We start from the raw sequence: 21,533 nt of genomic DNA on the forward strand, positions 1-21,533 counted from the left end.
TTCAAGCGATTCTCCTGCCTCAGCCTCCCAAGTAGCTGAGATTACAGGTGCCTGCCACCACGCCTGGCTAATTTTTGTATTTTTAGTAGAGACGGGGTTTCACCCTGTTGGTGAGGCTGGTCTTGAACCCCTGACCTCAGGGGATCCTCCTGCCTTGGCCTCCCATAGTGCTGGGATCACAGGGATGAGCCACCGCGCCCGGCCTAGAGTGGCTTAGCATTTTAGCTGCCTGGTGTGCACATTCCCACCTTCGGCTGAGCAAGGCCACGCACTGCCTCCTCCTTTCAGCCTCATATGGCGAACATGTGTCCTCTTTGCAGTCCATTGTATCAGGTTTTTCCCATTTTTGTGCCTTTTGTTGGCAGCTTGTTGTTTAAAATGATCCTAGCACAGCGCTGCTTTGCTGGCACATCTTCCTAAGTGCAGGAAGGCTGTCGGTGTGACTTAGGGAGAAACGTATGTGTCAGATGAGCTTCCTTCAGGCGTGACTTATAGTACTGATGGCTGTGAGTTCGCTGTTAGTGAATCAAGGTGTCTTTAAATAGAAACACACATAAAATAAGGTTATATATTTATGAAAACGTTGCAACTGGGGCAAAACTTTAACCCTGTATTTCCCCTCCAGGCGATGGTTTAGGATGTGCTAATTCCATGTGCACAGGGACTTTAGAAAATGTAGCTGCTATGAATCATGAGAACTGACTGTGTGTTTTAGAATTCAGGGACTGCAAACGAATGACCTATGCCCCAGCCACCTGTTTTCTACACAGCAGGCATTTTGTTTTATTGGAGTGTAGACAGACCCACTCGTCTGTGAATGGTGTGCGGCTGCTTTTGCGTTACAGCAGCAGAGCTGAGTGGTTGTGACTAAGACCATGTGGTCCATGAAGCCCATGGCAGTTAGCATCTGGTCCTTTACAGAAAAGTGGGCCAGCCTCTGCCAGGTGCCTGGCTCTGCCTACCTGTGCTACAGTGTAATAGTTTCAGACACACTGACAAATGTCGCCATGCTTCAGTTTCTTTAAGTACAAAAAAAGAGCCGTATTCTTTCAGTACCTCATAGAGCCGTTGTGAGAAATAAATCAGAAAAATCCACAGATGCTTAGTCCAATGCCTGGCTTACAATGAAAGCACAGGCTTTTTTTTGGTTTTCTTTTTTTTTGAGACAGAGTCTTGCTCTGTTGCCCAAGCTAGAGTGCAATGGCATGATCTTGGCTCACTGCAACCTCCGCCTCCCGGGTTCAAGCAATTCTCCTGCCTCAGCCTCTCGAGTAGCTGGGGTTACAGGTGCCCACCACCACCACGCCCGGCTAATTTTTGTATTTTTAGTAGAGAGGGGGTTTCACCATGTTGGCCAGGCTGGTCTCGAACTCCTGACTTCAAGTGATCTGCCTGCCTTGTCCTCCCAAAGTGCTGGGATTATAGGCGTGAGCCACCACGCCTGGCCAGTACAGGCATTTTTAGTCCTGGGGGAGATTGTAGGTGGAAATTGTATGGGCTCTTCCGATTCCCACAGAGTCATGGCCAACAGGATTCCATTTGGTGCTGCCTCTGGTGGTTGGGGAGGGGAGGGACCCTTGGCTGGGGTAGGGAGGGACCCTTGGCTGGGGTGGCCGTCGTTTTCATGCTGGCTCTAGGAAGCCACTGTTTATTGTTCTATGGTCTCTGGAGAGCAGTGCCTCCTTCTTCATCTCTGTCCCCTTCCAGGTGACCAACCGTGGGGAGGCTCACCTCGAGCTGAATGCCTTCCGCAGGAAGCATGATTGCGCCCTGGTCATCTCAGGAGATTCCCTGGAGGTGAGCTTGGGGACCCCGAGAGCCAGTCCTCCCAGCAGCCTGGGCCTCATCCGGGGCACTGCAGGCTGGGCAGCGACCTCCACCAACGCACCTCCTCTCCCTCCACCCTGCAGGTTTGCCTCAAGTACTACGAGTACGAGTTCATGGAGCTGGCCTGCCAGTGCCCGGCTGTGGTCTGCTGCCGCTGCGCCCCCACCCAGAAGGCCCAGATCGTGCGCCTGCTGCAGGAGCGCACGGGCAAGCTCACCTGCGCAGTAGGTAGGCACGGCTCAGCTGTGCCGCTGGCCCTGGCCTGCCGGTGCACCCGGCTCCCTTTCCCTGAGGCTGTTTGGACCCTGCTGCTTGTTCTTCAGATTCCCCGGGCCCCTTTTTTCAGGTTGTGATTTTTCTCGGCCTCGAAGACTTTGGCTCTGTTTTTGTTGTTGTTTTTAATATTTCCCTTGGAGAGCAGATAAGTGTGAGCCAGGCTCCTACTCCTTTGCTAGTGGCTCAAGAGCACAGACTTCCGGGGGTGGAGACCATACACTATGGGGTTGGATCTGGGTTCAAATCTTTCCTCTGGCTTTTCCCAGTGGGTGCCCCAGGTGGCTTCTTTCACCCCTTTGAGCCTCCATTTGTGCATTGGTGATATGGGAATAATAATAGTGGCTTCCTCAAATGTTGATTATGAGGACTTAAAAGAGGTCACCTTTTTTTTTGTTTTGTTTTTGTTTTTTTTGAAATGGAGTCTTGCTTTGTCTGCCAGGCTGGAGTATAGTGACACAGTCTTGGCTCACTGCAACTTCCGCCTCCTGGGTTCAAACGATTTTCCTGCCTCAGCCTCCCGAGTAGCTGGGACTACAAGTGTACACCACCACAATTAGCCTGGCTAATTTGCATTTTTAGTACAGATAGGGTTTCACCATATTGGCCAGACTGGTCTTCAACTCCTGACCTCAGGTGATCTGCCTGACTTGGCCTCTCAAAATACTGAGATTACAGGCGTGGGCCACTGTGTCCAGCCTAAAAAGGATCACCTTTAAAATGGGAGAGCTCGAATGCGCAGTGCAAGCCAGGCACTCAGCAAGTGCTCCGTGAAAGACAACGAGTGTGTTAAAGACAAGCATGCGTTCTTGTTTAAGGTAAAAATCAAATGCCCTTTCTCTCTGATCTGTGTGGCCTGCAGGGGACGGGGGCAATGACGTCAGCATGATTCAGGAATCCGACTGCGGCGTGGGAGTGGAAGGAAAGGTGAGCGTGTTCCCTCTGCTTGACTCCACTTGTCGGAGTTTCTTGGTTCTTTTTCCCTCAAACACATAGTTTTAAGACTTCTGGAAATTCCAGATGAGGAATGATAACATGAGGAACTATGTGTCACAATTACCTCGTGTTACTGGGAAGAAAGAGGTCTGTATTGCTACGTCTTACAGACAGATGAAGGTTGACTTTTTGTTTGCCAAGACCTAAATTAAAAAAACGCATAGTGTTTCTTGGCTGGGCCTGGTGGCTCATGCCTGTAATCCCAGCACATTGGGAGGCTGAGGCAGGAGGATCACTTGAGGTCAGGAATTTGAGACCAGCCTGGCCAACATGGAGAAACCCTGTCTCTACTGAAAATACAAAAATTAGCTGAGCATGGTGGCGGGCACCTGTAATCCTAGTTACTTGGGAGGCTGAGGCAGGAGAATGGCTTGAACCTGGGAGGCAGAGATTGCAGTGAGCTGAGATCGCGCCATTGCACTTCAGCCTGGGCGACAGATCGAGACTCAGTGAAATGAGTGAATGAATGAGTAAATGAATACATAAATAAAATGTTTCTCTATATTCTTATGGTATGGGAAATGTACTTCAGACTTCCCTGCAGTAGGCAGCGTTGTCAGTAAAAGCATTGTTTATCGTGCCGTGTGCTGATCTCTTGGGCACTTATGGAAGAATGTGGCTTGGTTTGCTTCTCACCAAAAGGCCTTTTCAGCTACAATTTTTCTTTTTAAGATGAAGTCTCGCTCTGTCAGCCATGCTGGAGTGCAGTGGTGCAATCTTGACTCACTGAAACCTCCGCTTCCTGGGTTCAAGTAATTCTCCTGCCTTAGCCTCTACAGGCACATGCCATCACGCCCGGCTAATTTTTGTATTTTTAGTAGAGATGAGGTTCACCATGTTGGCCAGGATGGTCTTGATCTCTTGACCTTGTGATCCACTCACCTGAGCCTCCCGAAGTGCTGGGATTACAGGTGTGAGCCACTGCACCCGGCCGTGAAATGATTTTTGAATGGGTTATATCAGAAGTTTGAATAGATTCCCTGAGTGCAGGTTTTAAGAAGCATGTTTGGCCGGGCACGGTGGCTCACACCTATAATCCCAGCACTTTGAGAGGGTGAGGTGGGTGGATCACAAGGTCAGGAGATCGAGACCATCATGGTGAAACCCCTTCTCTACTAAAAATACAAACAAAATTAGCCGGGCGTAGTGGCGCATGCCTGTAGTCCCAGCTACTTGGGAGGCTGAGGCAGGAGAATTGCATGAACCCAAGAGGTGGAGGTTGCAGTGAGCTGAGATTGCAACACTGCACTCCAGCCTGGCCAACAGTGTGAGACTCCATCTCCAAAAAAAAAAAAAAAAAAAGCATGTTTGAGTTTAATGGAATTCTGTACCAGTTCTTACAAAAATTAAAGCAGTTTCCCTTCTCTTAAAAATGTATTCTGATTCCTTTGTTTCTTGGGATCTGAAAGTAATAGTACTCATTATAAAATTAAATGAATCTAGGCCAGGCGTGGTGGCTCAGGCCTGTAATCCCAGCATATTGGGAGACCAAAGCGGGCAGATCACCTGAGGTCAGAGTTCAAGACCAGTCTGGCCAAAATGATGAGACCCCGTCTCTACTAAAAATACAAAAATTAGCTGGACTTGGTGGCGGGAGCCTATAATTCTAGCTACTCGGGAGCTGAGGCAGGAGAATTGCTTGAACCTGGGAGGCAGAGGTTGCAGTGGGCGAAGATCGTGCTACTGCACTCCAGCCTGGGTGACAGAATGAGACTCTGGTCTCAAAAAAATATGTAACATGAAACAATCTAGAAGTAAAGTGCATCCTTTCTTTTAGGTAACTGGATCACATGAGTAACCCTGGTTATTCTTCCAACATTTTTTCTGTGTGTATGTTACTGGTTATGAGTGTGTGTAGATTTGCTGTCTATACACTTACGTGACACATGTATATATAATTTTCCTGTATAATTTTTAAATTGAAAACACTCTGTACGTTTTGTTATGCGTCTGACTTAAATCTGTTGTATCTTGGATTTGTTCCTAACATTAGAGCATATAGAACCATCACTTCTTACTCTGACTCTACCTTTTTATTTTGAAAAATGTCAAAAGTTGGAATAAAACAATGGGAAAGTTGAAATAGAACAGTGAGCATCCATCTGCCCTTCGCCTTGATTGGTCAGTTGTTAATATTTGCCGCATTGTCTTTCTTTCTTTGAATCAGTTGAAAGTAAATTGCGTGTAACGTTACCCCCTAAGTATTTCAGCTGGATCTCTTTAAAACAAGGACGTTTTCCCACACAAGGAAAGTAACATCATAACCCCCGCAAGTAACATTGATATAATGGTACTGTGTAATATTCATGCTCAAATTTCCCCATCTGTTCTCTAAATGTCTTCATAGCTTAAAAAAAAAAAAAAAAAAAAAAAAGCTCCAGGAAGGATTGCAAATCACATTTATTAGCATGTCGTCAGTGTGTTTCTCATCTTTTTTTTTTTCGAGACAGAGTCTCACTCTGTTGCCAGGCTCCAGGCTGGAGTGCAGTGGCGCAATCTGGGCTCACTGCAATCTCCACCTCCGGAGTTCAAGCAATTTTCCTGCCTCAGCCTCCTGAGTAGCTGGGACTACAGGCGTGCGCCACCATGCCCAGCTAATTTTTGTATTTTTTAGTAGAGGCGGGGTTTCACCATGTTGGCCAGGATGGTCTTGAACTCTTGACCTCGTGATCCGCCCGTCTCGGGCTCCCAAAGTGTTGGCATTACAGGCGTGAGTCACCGCGCCTGGCTCTAATCTTCTTTATTGTAGAACATTTTTCTCTCTCTCTCTCTTTTTTTTTTTTTTGTTTGGAGGGTGTTTTATTTTTCATGTCAGTGATGTTTCCAAAGCATTCAGGACAGTTGTAGAGCGTCTCATGCTATGCAGACCCTGAGCCAGTCAGATTGGTTGGGTTCCGATTCTGGATTGAGTCAGCACTGCACAGGAGGAGCTGGTGTTCTTCCTGTTGCGTCACATCCAGAGGCTCTGACATCCCTCTGTCCCTTCGTTGTTGGCTGTCACCTCCTTTTAAAATGAGAGAATTCGGCCAAGTGCGGTTGCTCATGCCTGGAATCACAGCACTTTGGGAGGCTGAGGTGGGCGGATGGCTTGAGCTCAGGAGCCTGAGACCAGCCTCGGCAATGTGGGGAAACCTCATCTGTACCAAAAATAACAAAATGAGGCAGGTGTGGTGGTGCCTATCCGTGGTCCCAGCTACTCAGGAGGCTGAGGTGGGAGGATGGCTTGAACCCCCAGGAGGCGGAGGCTGCAGTGAGCTGAGGGCACAGCACTGCACTCCCGGCCGGGTGACAGAGCAGGACCCTGTGTCAAGAAAAAATAAAAATTAAAAAAGCAAAATGAGAGAATTCCGTTATATGGCTGCACTATAAGTTATGTCCACTTCTGTGAGTGTGCAGTGCTGTATATTCAGGTATTTCCTAACATTGTTAGGAGCTCTGGCTTTTCACTTCATGTTTAATTAGCTCTTAAAGGAACGGAATGTTTTACAATATCTATCTTTAACTGATCCTTTGCTACCCGGGGTGGGCTGAACTCCCAAGGCTTAATATTAGATCCACTTGACCACCAAATTATAATGTATGCGATTCAGAATGGTTTTTATTTAAATACGTTCCCCTTTTAAAATCAAATTTAGACTTGGACCACCAACTGTGTATCACTTGAAACCAAAGAGTTTCATTCTTGAAGTTCTTCAAATATCTCCTTACAATGTCTTGCTTTTTCAATTAAAGGAAATGTGTTTGCCCTGACCTCTTGTGCTTCTGACAGTGCCTCATTTTATTGGATTTTAGGAAGGCAAACAGGCTTCGCTGGCCGCAGACTTCTCCATCACTCAATTTAAGCATCTTGGCCGCTTGCTCATGGTGCATGGCCGGAACAGCTACAAGCGGTCAGCCGCCCTCAGCCAGTTCGTGATTCACAGGAGCCTCTGTATCAGCACCATGCAGGTGGGTGGGCAGCTGGCCCCTTTGCACACAGGTGCATATGGCTATGTGATTATCGTGGAAAAAGCCTGGGAATTAGACGATGCTTTAGAGCTGTCACCCCCCACCTCACCAGTTTAAACCCCCTACCTGGCTACATTCTAGCTGATAGACCTTGAGCCGGTCCCTGAACGTCCTGGCGCTCAAGATTCCTCCCCTGTGAAGCGGTGCTGGTCATTCCTACCATGTAGTGTGGATGTGCGTGTTAGTGGTGACATCCAGTGCCTGGCCTGGGGCAAGTGGAGTGTACACGAGTTATTTTAATTGTGGGTGAGTTGTTATCGTTGGTCTGCTGGAGTCAAAGACGCAGAGTAAAGTGATGAATGACTCTTTGGGCCCCGATTTTTCACAGGCAGAGGTAAGGGCCATCAGGGAACAACCACCAAAGAAGAAGAACTGACTTTGCTTGCGTGCTTCCTGCATGCTAGGCATCGGGCCGAGAGTTCACAATGCAGTGTCTCACATAAGTCTCAGAATAGCCTGAGCCCATTTTACAGATAGGGAGGCTGAGACTGAGTATGGATGAGAAATCTGTGGTGTCCTGCAGGGATTCAGTGAGCTCAGTCAGGTAGACCTCAAAGCCTGCAGTCACAATCTGAATATCCTTCTCGATGCACTTGTCATGGAGGGCCTGGGACCACGTGCATTGCAGGGGTCAGCGTGACACCTGGGGCTGAGGTTACCTTGGCATCACGGTTTTGTCACCCAGCAGAGCCCAGTGGGGACCTGAGTTTAGTTATCATGATCACCAATACCCTTGGAAGTTAACATCTTGCTCCCGTCTTGTTTTTTCATAAAAGGATTCTAGAGTATATATTTTCCCACCTTCTCTCCCACAAACCCTTCCAAAATCTGTCATCACAGGCCAGGTGCAGTGGCTCTCGCTTGTAATCCCAGCGCTTTGGGCGGCCGAGGCAGGTGGATCACTGCAGGCCAGGAGTTTGAGACCAGTCTGGTCAACATGGTGAAAACCTGTCACATTAGCCGGAGGTGGTGACACACACCTGTAATCCCAGCAACTTGGGAGGCTAAGACATGAAATTCACTTGAACCTGGGAAGTGGAGGCTGCAGTGAGCTGAGATCGTGCCACTGCCCTCCAGTCTGGGCAACAGAGTGAGACTCCATCTCAAAAACAACAGCAGCAGCAACAACAAAATTTGTCATCAGGCTGTAGCACTTAAGTGTGGAGTCGAAAGGAGGCCGGAGGAGGGAAAGAAAACATTTTTGGTGTTGAAAAGCTATTGATTGATCTTCGGTTTTGGGCATTGAGATGAAAATGCTCCCAGTTAAGCGGTGAGAACGTAAGCATCGTAGATCCTGGAACTCAACGCCCCCTTCTGACCACACCGCCAAGGATCTGTGAGAACGGGAGCAAATAACTCCTACTCTAGGCCTCGGTCTTCCCACCTGGGAAACAGGGATGATGAGATCCTCCTTGCTCTCAGACAGGTTTGTAAGTCAGCAGTGCTGAGGCGCCCTTACCGTGATTAGCAGAAGTGAGACAGGGGAATATGTAAACATCAGTTAGTAGTTTAATTTGTGAGAATGTTTAATCATAGGTGAAAAGCGGGCCTCCTGGCACAGAAGTGCTGCTTTGGGTACATGTGAATTGACCATCCACTGGCTTTACCCTGTTTTTTTGGAGGGTGATTTTATGTTTTAAACACCTGTTGCATTTGTGAGTAGAGGAGCCTTAAAATACTTTCATCAAAATGATCTAAACCCAAACGGCTGCTGTGGTTCACCAGACCCCACCTGTAGTTCAATTATGTTAACTCACCCATTGAACTGGATAATGCCGTGGTTTGAATCACTAGGGGAGTAATCAGCTCATCCTTGGGTACATACACAAAAGCCGGCCGGGATGAGCTGACTTCTTCCCAAACTGGATGTTACCGTTCACATCAATGTAGAAGAGAATTCCAGGACGAGGCATTGTTCTTTGTGTTAAAGAAAATGCCTTGAACCCGTGTCCACTGTGCTGAAAATGGCCAAGAGCAAGTCCCAGTTAGAATTGCCCCTGGACACTGGCCAGAGAACACAGTTTTAATTTTTCCCAAAATGCTCTTGTTGAGATGAAGGCTTTATGGCTAGGAGGACTCTTTTAGAGGAAGGGGCTCCTGATAATTGGTTTGCAAAATAAACACCAGTTTCTTGACATTTTTACTACCATCCTTCCTATGCAGCAGCCCAGCCTGGGTGAGATGTCACTGGAAAGGTGGCTTTCCCGGCATGGCCAAGGTCAGCCGGGGCTTCCTGTGGCCCCTTGGCACCTGCACTCCGAGCTCTGTGCAGAGAAGGCACGCGTTCTGCATCCATTGAAGGTGCTTCCGGACCTAGCCCTGGTCTGATGCTGTCTCTAGTTACTAGGGTATCTCTGCCTTGCTTTCAGAGTTTAGATTTTTAAAAGCTTTCCTGCAGTGTTTGTCTCTGGCCTTCCTTCAGCTTTATGTGAACAGAAATTAGCCTGGAGACCATGTTCCCTCTGTTAGCCCATAGAGGTCTAGAGAAGGAGCTAACAGAGCTACAGGCCTGATTGGATCTCCCCAGCCTATTCATTATTACCACAGCTAATATTTTCCGAAGCAGGAAGCAGACATTTCCGTGCGGGTTTGTAAATATCTTTGCTGCTTTTGTCTAATTGCAAAAGTAATCTGTCATGTGCTCTTTTCTAAAATTTCCCCAAATACCGAAACATGTAATGTAAGAAGTGCAGCCTTCTCTGCCATCCCAGCCCCCGTAAACACTTGGGAGGCTCTTTTTCCATAAGGGTTTTCATGCCTCCGGCAGCGTGCGTGCCTACAGAGGCGGGGATTCAGAGCTGGTTAGAAGTGTGGGCTCTGGGGCTACAGCTGGGCTTTTACCTGCTCAGTCTCCCCTTCTGTAAAGTGTGGGTGATAGAGGGCTTGATGCTGTGGACGGCTCTGGAGATGAGTGTGCTCATGTGCAAAGCATTCCTGGGTCGTGGAACTTAATGAATATTCACAGTGGGTGCAATGGACCCTGACGCTGTAAAATCACTGTACCCGGGAATGATTCCTGGATTTGCTGCTAATGAGCTGTGTGGGCTTGGGCAAGCCACATACTCTCTGTGCCTCACTTTCCCCTTTGCATAATGAGGATGGTGAGAATCGTACCTACTTCATAGGGTTGTGGTGGTTGTAAGAATGAAATGAGTGAACCCATGTAAAGTACCTTACAGCAGTGCCAGCACGGGCTGAGGGCTATGTAAGTATCAGGTGTTACTTTTTGGGTGAGGGCTGTGTAAGTATCATCAGGTGTTGTTTTTATTCTGTAAACAGAAGGCTTTGTTGTGACGTTTGGTGACATCCTCCTTTCTCCTCGGTACAGGCTGTTTTTTCCTCCGTGTTTTACTTTGCCTCCGTCCCTCTCTATCAAGGATTCCTCATCATTGGGTAAGGACTCCTGCCAAGGGATTAATTGTTTATGAAACTTTCTTCAAATGCCGCAGCAGAGAGAAGGAACGTTGTGGAAAAATTCTTGGGTTCCCAAGTCACAGTGGATTCCCAGCCCCAGCGAACACAGGCCCAGCACCATGGTTTAGAACCTTCTTAAATTACCAAGGTTTTGACCCATTAAGCCCTTCCCGACGGAGGAAGTGGAGGTGGATATGTATGTGGTGTGTTGTACTTTGCCACTTGAACTTGGTCATGAGAAAATACCCCATGGTTATCAGTTGATTGAGGAAGGCAAGGTGGAAGGTTTGCAGGCTTGGTGATTTCACTGGGGTCTTCCTCAAAGGGAAGGGGGATCTGAAACACGCCCTCTTCGCCTGAACTGAGCCCAGTGGAAGTCCCATCTTTGAGCTCCAAGGAGGGCCAGAGTCCACTGCCTCAGGGAAGTGCGAGTAACGGAGCTTGCCTGCTGTGCCACGGTGACAGAGATGATGTCACTTGGGCCTTTGTCACCCCCATTCCTGACCTGGAACTTCGTGATGGTCCTCTGACGTTTTCAGAGAATGTGCTCAGTCTTTGAATCACCCAGGTGGGTGGAGTTTGGTTACCAAGTGCCCTAGATACAGACACACACAGCTGAGGCCACGCGTGGCCATGAGGAGACAGCATAGCAAGGCCGGCTGCGCTCCGGAGAGGCTTGCGGAGGCTGCTTTCCTTCTTACTGCGTTTGGCCAAGGACTTGAGCTTGAGCGGAGGCACTGGAATTCTGCTTGCTTCTAGCTGGAAAAGCGGACTGTCCTTTGTTGGGGTCTGGAAGAGTCAAAGAACATGACAATATAGTTAGGGGTTCCCTGAGCTGTGCTGCATGCGACCTTCCATGGCATGACCCCATCTTCCCCGTGAGTCCTCATGTCCTCTTCCATCACCCTCAGCCCCAGCCACACTGGCCTTTGGGCTCCTATTCAGACATGACTGCCACCTGCTGCCTCAGGGCCTTTGCACTGCCCATTCCATCTCCCTAGAATGCTCTTCCTCCTGGGATTGGCTTGGCTGGCCCTTACGTCTTTTGAGTGTTCACTCAAATGTTCGGCTCCTTAGCCTCTAAAATTGTGCTATTACCCCCTACATACACAGACACACACACACACACACATACATGCATACACACATACACGCATACACACGCACACACACATATGCACACACATACGCATACACGCATACACACACGCACACACCTTAGTTCCTCTGCGCCATTATATTTCTCTATCAGCGCTTACCTCTAACACACAGAGTTTACCTAATTTATTTATTGACTCACTGACTAGGACAAAAGCCCTTGAGGGCAGACACTTTTGTCCATTTTTCCTCTTGGGTTTCAGCCAGCCCTGGAGCGTAATAGACCAGCAGTAAATAGTTGTCTGAGGCATGGGGGGACTTGGGTGCCAGAGGCTAGCATAGCACAGAGCTCTTACCCCGTCGGCCAGGTCTTACCCGTGGCGGCTTTCTCTCCCAGGTACTCCACCATTTACACCATGTTTCCCGTGTTTTCTCTGGTCCTGGACAAAGATGTCAAGTCGGAAGTTGCCATGCTGTATCCCGAGCTCTACAAGGATCTTCTCAAGGTTCCACTGGCTTCTCAGTCCCTCCCTCCTCCCTTCCTCCTTTCCTTTTCCTTCCCTCCCTCCCTGCTTTTTTTTCTTAATTATTTCACACAGACCCTCCATTTCTGATTTGGACACACTTGAACTGGTAGCGTTCTTTCTTTTGGGGGGAAGGTGTGGGAGTTTGCATTTTTTCTTAAAACAGTAATATATGCACTGTTAGAACTTGAAAGAGTACAGTAATAGATAAACTGAAAACAAGCCAACTCACGACTTTGAAAAAGCCCCTGACAGTTTCACTTTGCAGCATCAACCTATGTTTGCTCCCAGAGATGCTCCTGTGTCTACTTCCAAAAAGTGTGTGTGGTGGCATGGGCACAGGCATCTCATAATTTTATTTGTCTTCAAGGGTTTTTTTACCCAAGGGAAGATTTATTCCCATTTAATGTCAATTCTTCTTTTTTTTTGATACTGAGTCTCTGTCACCCAGGCTGGAGTGCTGTGGCTTGATCTCGGCTCACCGCAACCTCCATCTCCTGGGTTCAAGTGATTCCCCTGATTCAGCCTCCAGAGTAAGTGGGAATATAGGCATGCACCACCATGCCTGGCTAATTTTTGTATTTTTAGTAGAGAGGAGGCTTCACCATGTTGGCCAGGCTGGTCTCGAACTCCTGACCTCAATTGATCCACCTTCCTCAGCCTCCCAAAGTGCTGGGGTTATAGATGTGAGCAACCACACCTGGCCAGTTCTTTTTTTAAAGAAATAATTTCTCTAATATGTTCAGATGTGTGCAAGCCACTTTCTTGACGAAGACAGATGGGTTGCCTTAGCTGGTTAGCGGGAGAGTAACGCGAACGCTGATGGCATGCTGCTCGAGTCCCCCTGCTCTAACCTTTCTCTGTTTCATTTAGGGACGGCCGTTGTCCTACAAGACATTCTTAATATGGGTTTTGATTAGCATCTATCAAGGTAAGGATAAATGGACACACCTGTTTGTCTTGTGCTCTATTGCTGACTCAGGAGTGTCCCCTTCTAGCCTGTAGAACAAGAAAAGAAGAAAATGGAATCTGAAATAGCAGGAAGGAGGGTGACAGGGTGACTCAGGGGAGACCCTGCTCACCCTGTTACAAGGACTTAAACGTCAGACGCAGTGGTGCTGTCTGAGGGTTGAGGTAGTGAAGCCAGAGGAAGGCAGTGGACCATAATCAAAACCTGTGGAGCTGCTCTGCCCACGTGATGAAACGTGGTTGTTTTCCGGGGTGTTCTGATACCTTTTCGGAAAGTAAGGTCAAGTCATAGTTTTGGAAAAACATGTTTACTTTAGTGGCCTCCAGAGAAAGCCTCTCAGACTGTAGAGGCTTTGAAATGCAAGAAGAAAAGAGCAAAACTTTGATTTGTAATGACTTTGTCTAACTCTTTTGGTATATATATTATATATTAATATATATTTTCCATAGTTTTATATATATATATATTTGAGACAGAGGGCAAAGCCACTGTGCCTAGAATCCTCTTTTTTTTTGAGATGGAGTTTTGCCCTTGTTGCCCAGGCTGGAGTGCAGTTGAGCCATCTTGGCTCACTACAACCTCCACCTCCTGGGTTCAAGCTATTCTCCTGTCTCAGCCTCCCAATTAGCTGGGATTATTGATGCTCACCACCACGCCTGGCTAATTTTTGTATTTTTTTTTTTTTTTTAGCAGAGATGGGGTTTCACCACATTGGCCAGGCTGGTCTTGAACTCCTGACTTCAAGTGATCCGCCCACCTCAGCCTTCCAAAGTGCTGGGATTACAGGCGTGAGCCAGTGCGCCTGGCCAGTATTTCCATTTTTATGTATGTTTCGTAATGCACATAATAGATTTCATATACATATATATGTATAATGTATAATATATGCATTATATATATTATATATTTTATATATTATGTGTATAACATACACGCATTATATATAATATAGAATACGTATGTATGTAGAAACAGAGTGAGACCCTAGAGGGTGGAGGATCTCACTCTGTTGCCCAGGCTGGAGTGCAGTGGAGCAATCACAGCTCTCTGTAGCTTCGACCTCCCCAGGCTCAGGTGATCCTCCCACCTCAGCCTTCTGAGCCTAGGACTAGAGGTGCGCACCCTCCCCAAATCAGTTCCAAGTCAGTTTATTTCTTCCCAGTTGATTGTGAGCCACGAGTCCCCCAATGGCCAGCAAGATGCCCCCGTGCTGTGCTGTGGACCCCATCGGGTGCTGACACGGGCTTTAGTTCCTGACTAGAAACCTGTTTCTAGTTCAGCATCATAAACCTGGGACTGCAGGTGTCCACCACAACACCGGCTAATTTTTGTATTTTTTATAGAGATGAGGTCTTGCCATGTTGCCCAGGCTGGTCTTGAACTCCTGGACTCAAACAATTCTCTTGTCTCAGCCTTGCAGTGTTGGGATAACAGGTGTGAGCTACCGTGCCCAGAACCCTCTTTTTGAGTATTTCCATTTCTATGTATGTTTTATGGTGCATATAATGTATTTTGAAATGACCCTGATGTCTCTATATATCCGGACAGGTACACATTTAACTTACAAATAAACATGTGTCTTTGGGGTTTATTATTTTAAAAAATAAATTTACTGTTCATGTCACCTGTTGGGATTTATTTTTTATTATTTTTTGAGACAGTCTTGCTCTGTCACCCAGGCTGGAGTGCAGTGGCACGATCTCGGCTCACTGCAACTTCCGTTTCCTGGGTTCAAGCAATTCTCTTGCCTCAGCCTCCCGGGTAGCTGGGACTGCAGGCATGTGCTTCTACGCTCGGCTAATTTTTGTATTTTTAGTAGAGATGGGGTTTTGCCATGATGGCCAGCCTGGTCTTGAACCCTTGGCCTCAAGTGATCCTCCTGCCTCGGCCTCCCAAAGTGCTGATTACAGGTGTGAGTCACTGCATCATTTTATTTTTTATTTTTATTTTTACTTTTTTTTTTAGACAGGATCTCACTTTGTTACCCAGGCTGGAGTGCAGTGCTGCAATCTCAGCTCACTGCAACCAGTAGCCTCCCAGGCTCAAGTGATCCTCTCACCTCAGCGTCCTGAGTAGCTGGGACTACAGGCACACACCACCATACCTGGCTAATTTTTGCATTTTTTGTAGAGATGGGATTTCACTGTGTTGCCCAAGCTGTTCTCGAACTCCTGAGCTCAAGCGATCCTCCCACCTTGGCCTCCCAAAGTGCTGGGATTCCAGGCGTGAGCCATCATGCCTGGCTGCGTCTTCATCATTTTAAATATTATATTTAAGTTTCTATTTCTTTCATCAACTCTAGAGAGTTATTCTTTCCCTCCCTGCCTGGCTTCCTTTTTTCTCCCTTTTCTTACTGTGTAATTATAGAGTATTTATCCTACAAGGTCAAAGAGGAAAATCAGAAAACTATAGGTTGAGACCTCCATACAGCACCAGTCATTAACCTCATGTAACAAGTGATACGTTTCATGTCTAAATGAAAATGGTGCCAGGGGGCCAGGTGTGAGTGAGCAGGGCGAGGCTTTTGCAGGGAGGGCGAGGGGAACAGCCTTCTCTGGCGTTTGCAGGGAGCACCATCATGTACGGGGCGCTGCTGCTGTTCGAGTCAGAGTTCGTGCACATCGTGGCCATCTCCTTCACCTCGCTGATCCTCACCGAGCTGCTTATGGTGGCGCTGACCATCCAGACCTGGCACTGGCTCATGACAGTGGCCGAGCTGCTCAGCCTGGCCTGCTATATCGCCTCCCTGGTGTTCTTACATGAGTTCATCGGTAAGACCCCCGAATGCTTAAACCCTGTCTGTCACTCCCAATGAATCAGGCCCAGAGGTCTTGCTGCCCTGTGAGGGAAGGGGTTTCCCAGTGCTCCGGCCGGGGCTATGCCTCCAGCGGTCCCTCCCGCTCAGCTGTCTGCGTTTTCTTACTGGTGTTCCCTAGAGACAGGCGGTAGTCTCGCTTCAGGGTGTGAAATTGAGGACAGAGGGCAGGATTGTGTTAGAGTGTTTTTCTTTTTTTCCTTGTTCTTTTTTTTTTGTGAGACAGAGTCTTGCTTTTGTCGCCCAGGCTGGAGTGCAGTGACATGATCTTGGCTCACTGCAATCTCTGCCTCCCGGGTTCAAAAGATTCTCCTGCCTCAGCCTCCCAAGTAGCTGGGACTACAGGCACCCACCACCATGCCCAGCCATGTTTTTCTTTTTTAAATCACACAGAGCTAACTAGATTAGAAAGGGAATCCATTGGCCGGGTGCGGTGGCTCACGCCTGTAATACCTGCACTTTGGGAGGCTGAGGCGGGTGGATCACCTGAGGTTGGGAGTTTGAGACCAGCCTGGCCAACATGGAGAAACCCTGTCTCTACTAAAAATACAAAAATCAGACAGGCGCAGTGGCACACATCTGTGATCTCAGCTACTTGGGAGGCTGAGGTAGGACAATCACTTGAACCCGGCAGGCGGAGGTTGCAGTGAGCCGAGATCGCGCCATTGCATTCGAGCCTGGGTGACAGAGCAAGACTCTGTCTCAAAAAAAAAAAAAAGAAAGAAAGAAAGTTCATTAACTTGGCAGGTAGGAGTTACGGGGTTTCTCCACGGGGTCGGCTGCTATACGGGGCCCTGGCTGAGCTGGGGGAAAGTTGAGTACCCAGGTCTCACTTTCATGTAAATGACAATCCAGCAGGCTTCCTCAAATCCAAGAAAATCCGAGGACACAGCAGTGTCCTTTTAGCTGATGAATTTTCAGACTTTTTTTTTTTTTTGAGACAGAGTCTTGCTCTGTTGCCTTTTTGGGGCCACAAAACCTTGTTGTTCCCAGGAAATCTTGGTCTGAAGTCCTATCTGTGACATTGGTAACGGGGCCTTGTGATGGCACAGTGGCAGTGCTGGAGGGGCCGAGCCCCAGACCTTGCCGTGCGGCCCTGCCTTGCTGCTGTGTCCTGATAGAGCTCCTAAGGGACTCCATGGGTCTCGGAATAAAATCTGCTTCTCAGCACAGCAAAGCAGGTGCCGAAGGTACTCGTCAATTCCATAGACCTGGGAGCACCTGCTGTGGCCAGGATTATGGTGGCAGATGAGGTGGACGGGCTCGCCGTGGAGCTGCTCTTCTCGTTGGGAACACATGTAAACACACATAAGTGAGTCTGTGAGCATGGGAGTATCAGATGTGATCAAAGTTACAAAGAGAGATACACGGGGTGAGGCGCTAGAGACCCAGGCACATCCCACATAAAAAATGTTATGGAGGCTGGGCAGTGGTGGCTCATGCCTGTAATCCCAGCACTTTGGGAGGCCGAGGTGAGCGGATCACGAGGTCAAGAGATCGAGACCATCCTGGTCAACATGGTGAAACCCCGTCTCTACTAAAAATACAAAAACATTAGCTGGGAATGGTGGCGCGTGCCTGTAATCCCAGCTACCAAGGAGGTTGAGGCAGGAGAATTGCCTGAACCCAGGAGGCGGAGGTTGCGGTGAGCCGAGATCGCGCCATTGCACTCCAGCCTGGGTGACAAGAGGAGACTCTGTCTCAAAAAAAAAAAAAAAAAAACAAAAAGAAGAGAAGCCTGAAAAGGTTTCTTAAGGGGCAATAATAAGAAAAAGCAGAGAAACTCGACCCTGGAAGCGTCTTTGATCATGGCTCCTTTGCCAGCTTCCAGAGCTCCTTAGGAAGGTTTTAGTAAACTTAAAAAACAACCCTGTGAAAAGTAGTTTTAAACAGTTTCATGATGGCATCACCAGTTTCTAGAAAGGATTTGTGAGCACCTACTATGCACTCTAGGAACTAAAGGACCATCCCTGTGAAAAGTGGAATTTGAAGCAGTTTCACCCTTGTCACTGGTCTCTAGAAAGCATTTTGTGAGACATACTGTGTGCTCATGGGCTTGGCCCTGAGGGGTCACAGAGATGTAGCCCCTGCTCAGGAAGCTCAGCTTGTTTTTGATGTGGACACACGACAGGGCCGGGTGAGAGGCGCAGGAAAACCCCAGGGTGGGCTGAGCCTTGGGCCCAGCACATAGTAGGTGCTGTCTCAGTGCCAGCTGCATTTCAGCATCCTGTGCTCAGAAAAGTGGGGAAGGGGTTGCTTCAGCTTCTGCTATATTGAAAGCCACAAACTGTCACTCCTCTCTTGAGGAAACCTCATAACCGGGCTTATAATCCTGCAGCTGGAAAGGCAGCACCCCTGGCCCTACCTTCCATCAGAGCCCCGGAGGGTCAGCCTAAGCCTGGACCTGACAAGGGTGGTCTCAGCCCACTTTGCACCACGACCCAGATTCATCCCTGTGGTTTTCTGTGACCATCGCTGGGATGAAGGGAAGAAGTTGCTGACAGCAGAACGTGCGTTTGAATGTCACTTTGCGCTTGCCAGTGGCCGGGGCTTAGAAGGAAAGACTCTCTAGCTGTCAGACAACACCAAATCAAAGGCATCTCGCGAGTTTTCTTCCCCTGTAATTTTCTTTGCTTCTTTTCTTTTTTGAGATGGAGTCTCGCTCTGTCACCTAGGCTGGAGTGCAGTGGCATGATCTCCGGTCACTGCCACCTCTGACTCCCGGATTCAAGCAGTTCTCCTGCCTCAGCCCCCTGAGTAGCTGGCATTACAGGTGCATGCCACCACACCTGGCTAATTTTTGTATTTTTAGTAGTGATGGGGTTTCACCATGTTGGTCAGGCTGGTCTTGAACTCCTGACCTCGTGATCCCCCTGCCTCGGCCTCCCAAAGTACTGAGATTACAGATGCGAGCCACTGCACCCAGGCTCTTCCCTTCTTTTTTTCTCTTTTTTTGAGACAGTGTCTTACTCTGTTGCCCAGGCTAGAGTGCAGTGGTGCATTCTTGGCTCACTGCAGCCTCCACCTCCCGGGCTCAAATGATCCTCCCACTTCAGCCTCCCAAGTAGCTGGGACTATAGGCATGCACCACCATGACTGGCTAATTTTTGTACTTTTTGTAGAGATGGGGTTTTGCTGTGTTGCCCAGGCTGGTCTCAAACTCCTGGGCTCAAGTCATCTGCCCACCTTGGCTTCCCAAAGTGCTGGGATTAAGGCATGAGCCACTGCAGCTGGTGGGTGCTGTAGTTTTCTTTTCCTGTTGAAAGTAGCATTTCACTATCAGGAAGCTACAGAAGAGAAAGTGAGAATCAAGCTGATGGCGCCATGTGCTCTTAGCCGTGCTGCCTTCCCTTACAGTCCCTGGAGGGAGAACGCCATTGCCAGGAGGCTGTGGGTTTGTGACAGGAGAGGACTTTCCCTTTGAGAGCTGTGAGGCCTGTTTCTGGACCACATGCACCTTCCAGAGTATTCCTGCCTGCTCACCGCTGTCTTCCCGTTTGCTTGCAGATGTGTACTTCATTGCCACCTTGTCATTCTTATGGAAAGTCTCCGTCATCACTCTGGTCAGCTGCCTGCCCCTCTATGTCCTCAAGTACCTGCGAAGACGGTTCTCTCCCCCCAGCTACTCAAAGCTCACATCGTAGGCCATGCACTCTCTGGAGGGGGCCGTGGTCTCGGCGCTTCCCTGATGGACAGAGCTCAAGTTCCATGGATGTTAATCGCCACCTGTGGATTTTGCAGTAATTGCTAACACGTGCAGTTTTAATGGGAAGAGGCTCTGCGCCTAAAAGGAGTCCCGCTGCATCAGCAGGAGGGAGGTCCTAAAAGAGACCCACCTGGGCCTGTCTGAACCCCTCGTTCTTCATGTTTGAGTGAATGTGAATATGTTAAAGCCGGTGGCTCAGCTGGGAGATGTATATGGGTTACTGTGTGAGCTTCCTTATGACTTGAATTTTGTTGTCACGTGATAAAAGTTTCTGTCCAGCTGGAGGTTGTAGAAAGCTTGTTTTTTGTTTATGTTTTGTTTTTTTTTTAACAGTCCTAACGTGTATGTACTCCTTAAGTCTTTCTTGCTTTCACAAAGAGGTGTCAGAAAAATAGAAAGCTCTTGGTGTAGGTTTGGGAGGAAGAGGCAGTGACACCTGGTAAAAAGTTATCCACACAATCATCTCCATTCAGAAATGCTGAGTGTCCTCTCCTGGTAGCTGTGCTTATCCAAGTTACACCGGATTCCTGGGATCGTAACCAGTGACTGGGAGGAGAGGGAGAGAGAGTGTCGTAAATCCAACCTGTTGTCCTTGATCTGATTCAGCATCCACAGTGCATGCGTTAACTTCACCTGCCACCTCGTAAAAGAATTTCAGAGGTGTGATCCCACTTTATTGGGACCTGGTAACAATTACAAAGCCAGTGGCTTGTTGAGAATGACCTCCGACATTTTCAGCAGAGTTGTTTTAGCAGGAAACGTGCCACTGAATGGCCTCTAAATGTGTCGACAGTGTGATAAGAGACTCAACTAATTCTTTAGACAACATGGCAGCTGTGACTCAGATCCTCCAAGGCCAAAGCGGAAAGGTCAGGAGCGGGGACTCTTCTCTCCCACAGAAGTCCGTTTCCTGTAGGAGGCATTAGTGAGGATGACCCCACAAAGCCAGAGCCATCCTGCCAGGCTGCCTTTCGTCGGTGGCAGCTTTCAGAGCAAGGAACCTCTGGTGGGAGGAGGCCTAGGCTGTGGCTCTGGGACCTGGATTTCAAGGGGAGCTTGCTGAAAGGCAGCCAGTCGTCAAGATTCCTTCTCTACCAGGATGGACTCCATGCACGCATATTTTTTATGAAGCCTTGGCTTCTTGTTTCGGAGGAAGAGGGGAGTTTGTGATCGTTGGCCGTGGCAGAGCAAGGCATTCTTGGGTTTTCAAGTTACTTCTTGCAGAAGCCATATCTGCATGCCATGAGGGTTAGGTTGGTGGGTCTTCAGGAGCCAAGTGTGGTTGAGATCTTGGATTTGTGATTACTTCTTGATGAGTACATGCCCTCCACCTGGCGCAACTTCTGTGTGCTTCAGAGATGTACATTACAGCCTGATTTCTGATGCCTACTAACTCCTGCTCTTGGAGAGCTAGAGACACAAGAAACAGATAGTCCCTTGCCTTTGGAGCACACTTGATAAGCGTTTGTATTTCATGTTGTCCTTTTAAAACATTCTAGAATGACCTCACATTGCAGGCACTGATAAATTGGCTGTTGATATCACTTCTATTTCGTCTTAGAGTTCTGCAGTTTCACAGTATTTTTTCCTGTCTGATTCAGTCACGTCTGCCAGAGGAAAAGGTTTGCAGAAAAGTTATAATGAATGAATAGTTAAGGATAGGATCTTTGTCCAAAAATTTCAGAAAGATGGAGCAAATCTGACTTCTTCATTGAGTGAGTTTGTATGGTTTCAAAGGTTGAGGAGGAGAAAGTTGACCTGAAAGTTTTTGAGCTTCTGTTTTCCTGGAAGTCAGTCTGTAGCATTGGGAGGTCTTGAGATAGTTCCGTGCAGAGCTTGCAAACCCTGAACCTGGCTTTGTTCAGAGACACAAGATGCTGGGTCCTGCAGGCCCTGGGCGTG

General features: G+C 48.2%; 1 protein-coding gene across 3 annotated transcripts in view; it reads left to right on the top strand.

The window, feature by feature from the left end:
• Positions 1 to 20,002, top strand: part of ATP9A (ATPase phospholipid transporting 9A (putative)) — a 159,265-nt gene extending 139,263 nt beyond the window's left edge. For 2 of the 3 annotated variants that reach the window (XM_032255980.1, XM_032255978.1), the window contains exons 20-28: positions 1,708 to 1,797; positions 1,911 to 2,055; positions 2,963 to 3,027; positions 6,889 to 7,044; positions 10,433 to 10,497; positions 12,014 to 12,122; positions 13,014 to 13,071; positions 15,678 to 15,881; positions 19,433 to 19,911. In XM_032255980.1, the coding sequence (XP_032111871.1) occupies positions 1,708 to 1,797; positions 1,911 to 2,055; positions 2,963 to 3,027; positions 6,889 to 7,044; positions 10,433 to 10,497; positions 12,014 to 12,122; positions 13,014 to 13,071; positions 15,678 to 15,881; positions 19,433 to 19,569 (1,029 nt within the window). In that variant the 3' untranslated portion in view covers positions 19,570 to 19,911. Of the gene's footprint in view, positions 1 to 1,707; positions 1,798 to 1,910; positions 2,056 to 2,962; positions 3,028 to 6,888; positions 7,045 to 10,432; positions 10,498 to 12,013; positions 12,123 to 13,013; positions 13,072 to 15,677; positions 15,882 to 19,432 lie in introns of all 3 variants that reach the window. The other variant, XM_032255977.1, reaches the window with a different exon arrangement.
• The last annotated feature ends 1,531 nt before the right edge of the window (positions 20,003 to 21,533 follow it).

Source organism: Sapajus apella, unplaced genomic scaffold (assembly GCF_009761245.1).
Source record: "Sapajus apella isolate SASKATOON/1434 unplaced genomic scaffold, GSC_monkey_1.0 scaffold92, whole genome shotgun sequence".
Lineage (NCBI taxonomy): Eukaryota > Metazoa > Chordata > Mammalia > Primates > Cebidae > Sapajus > Sapajus apella.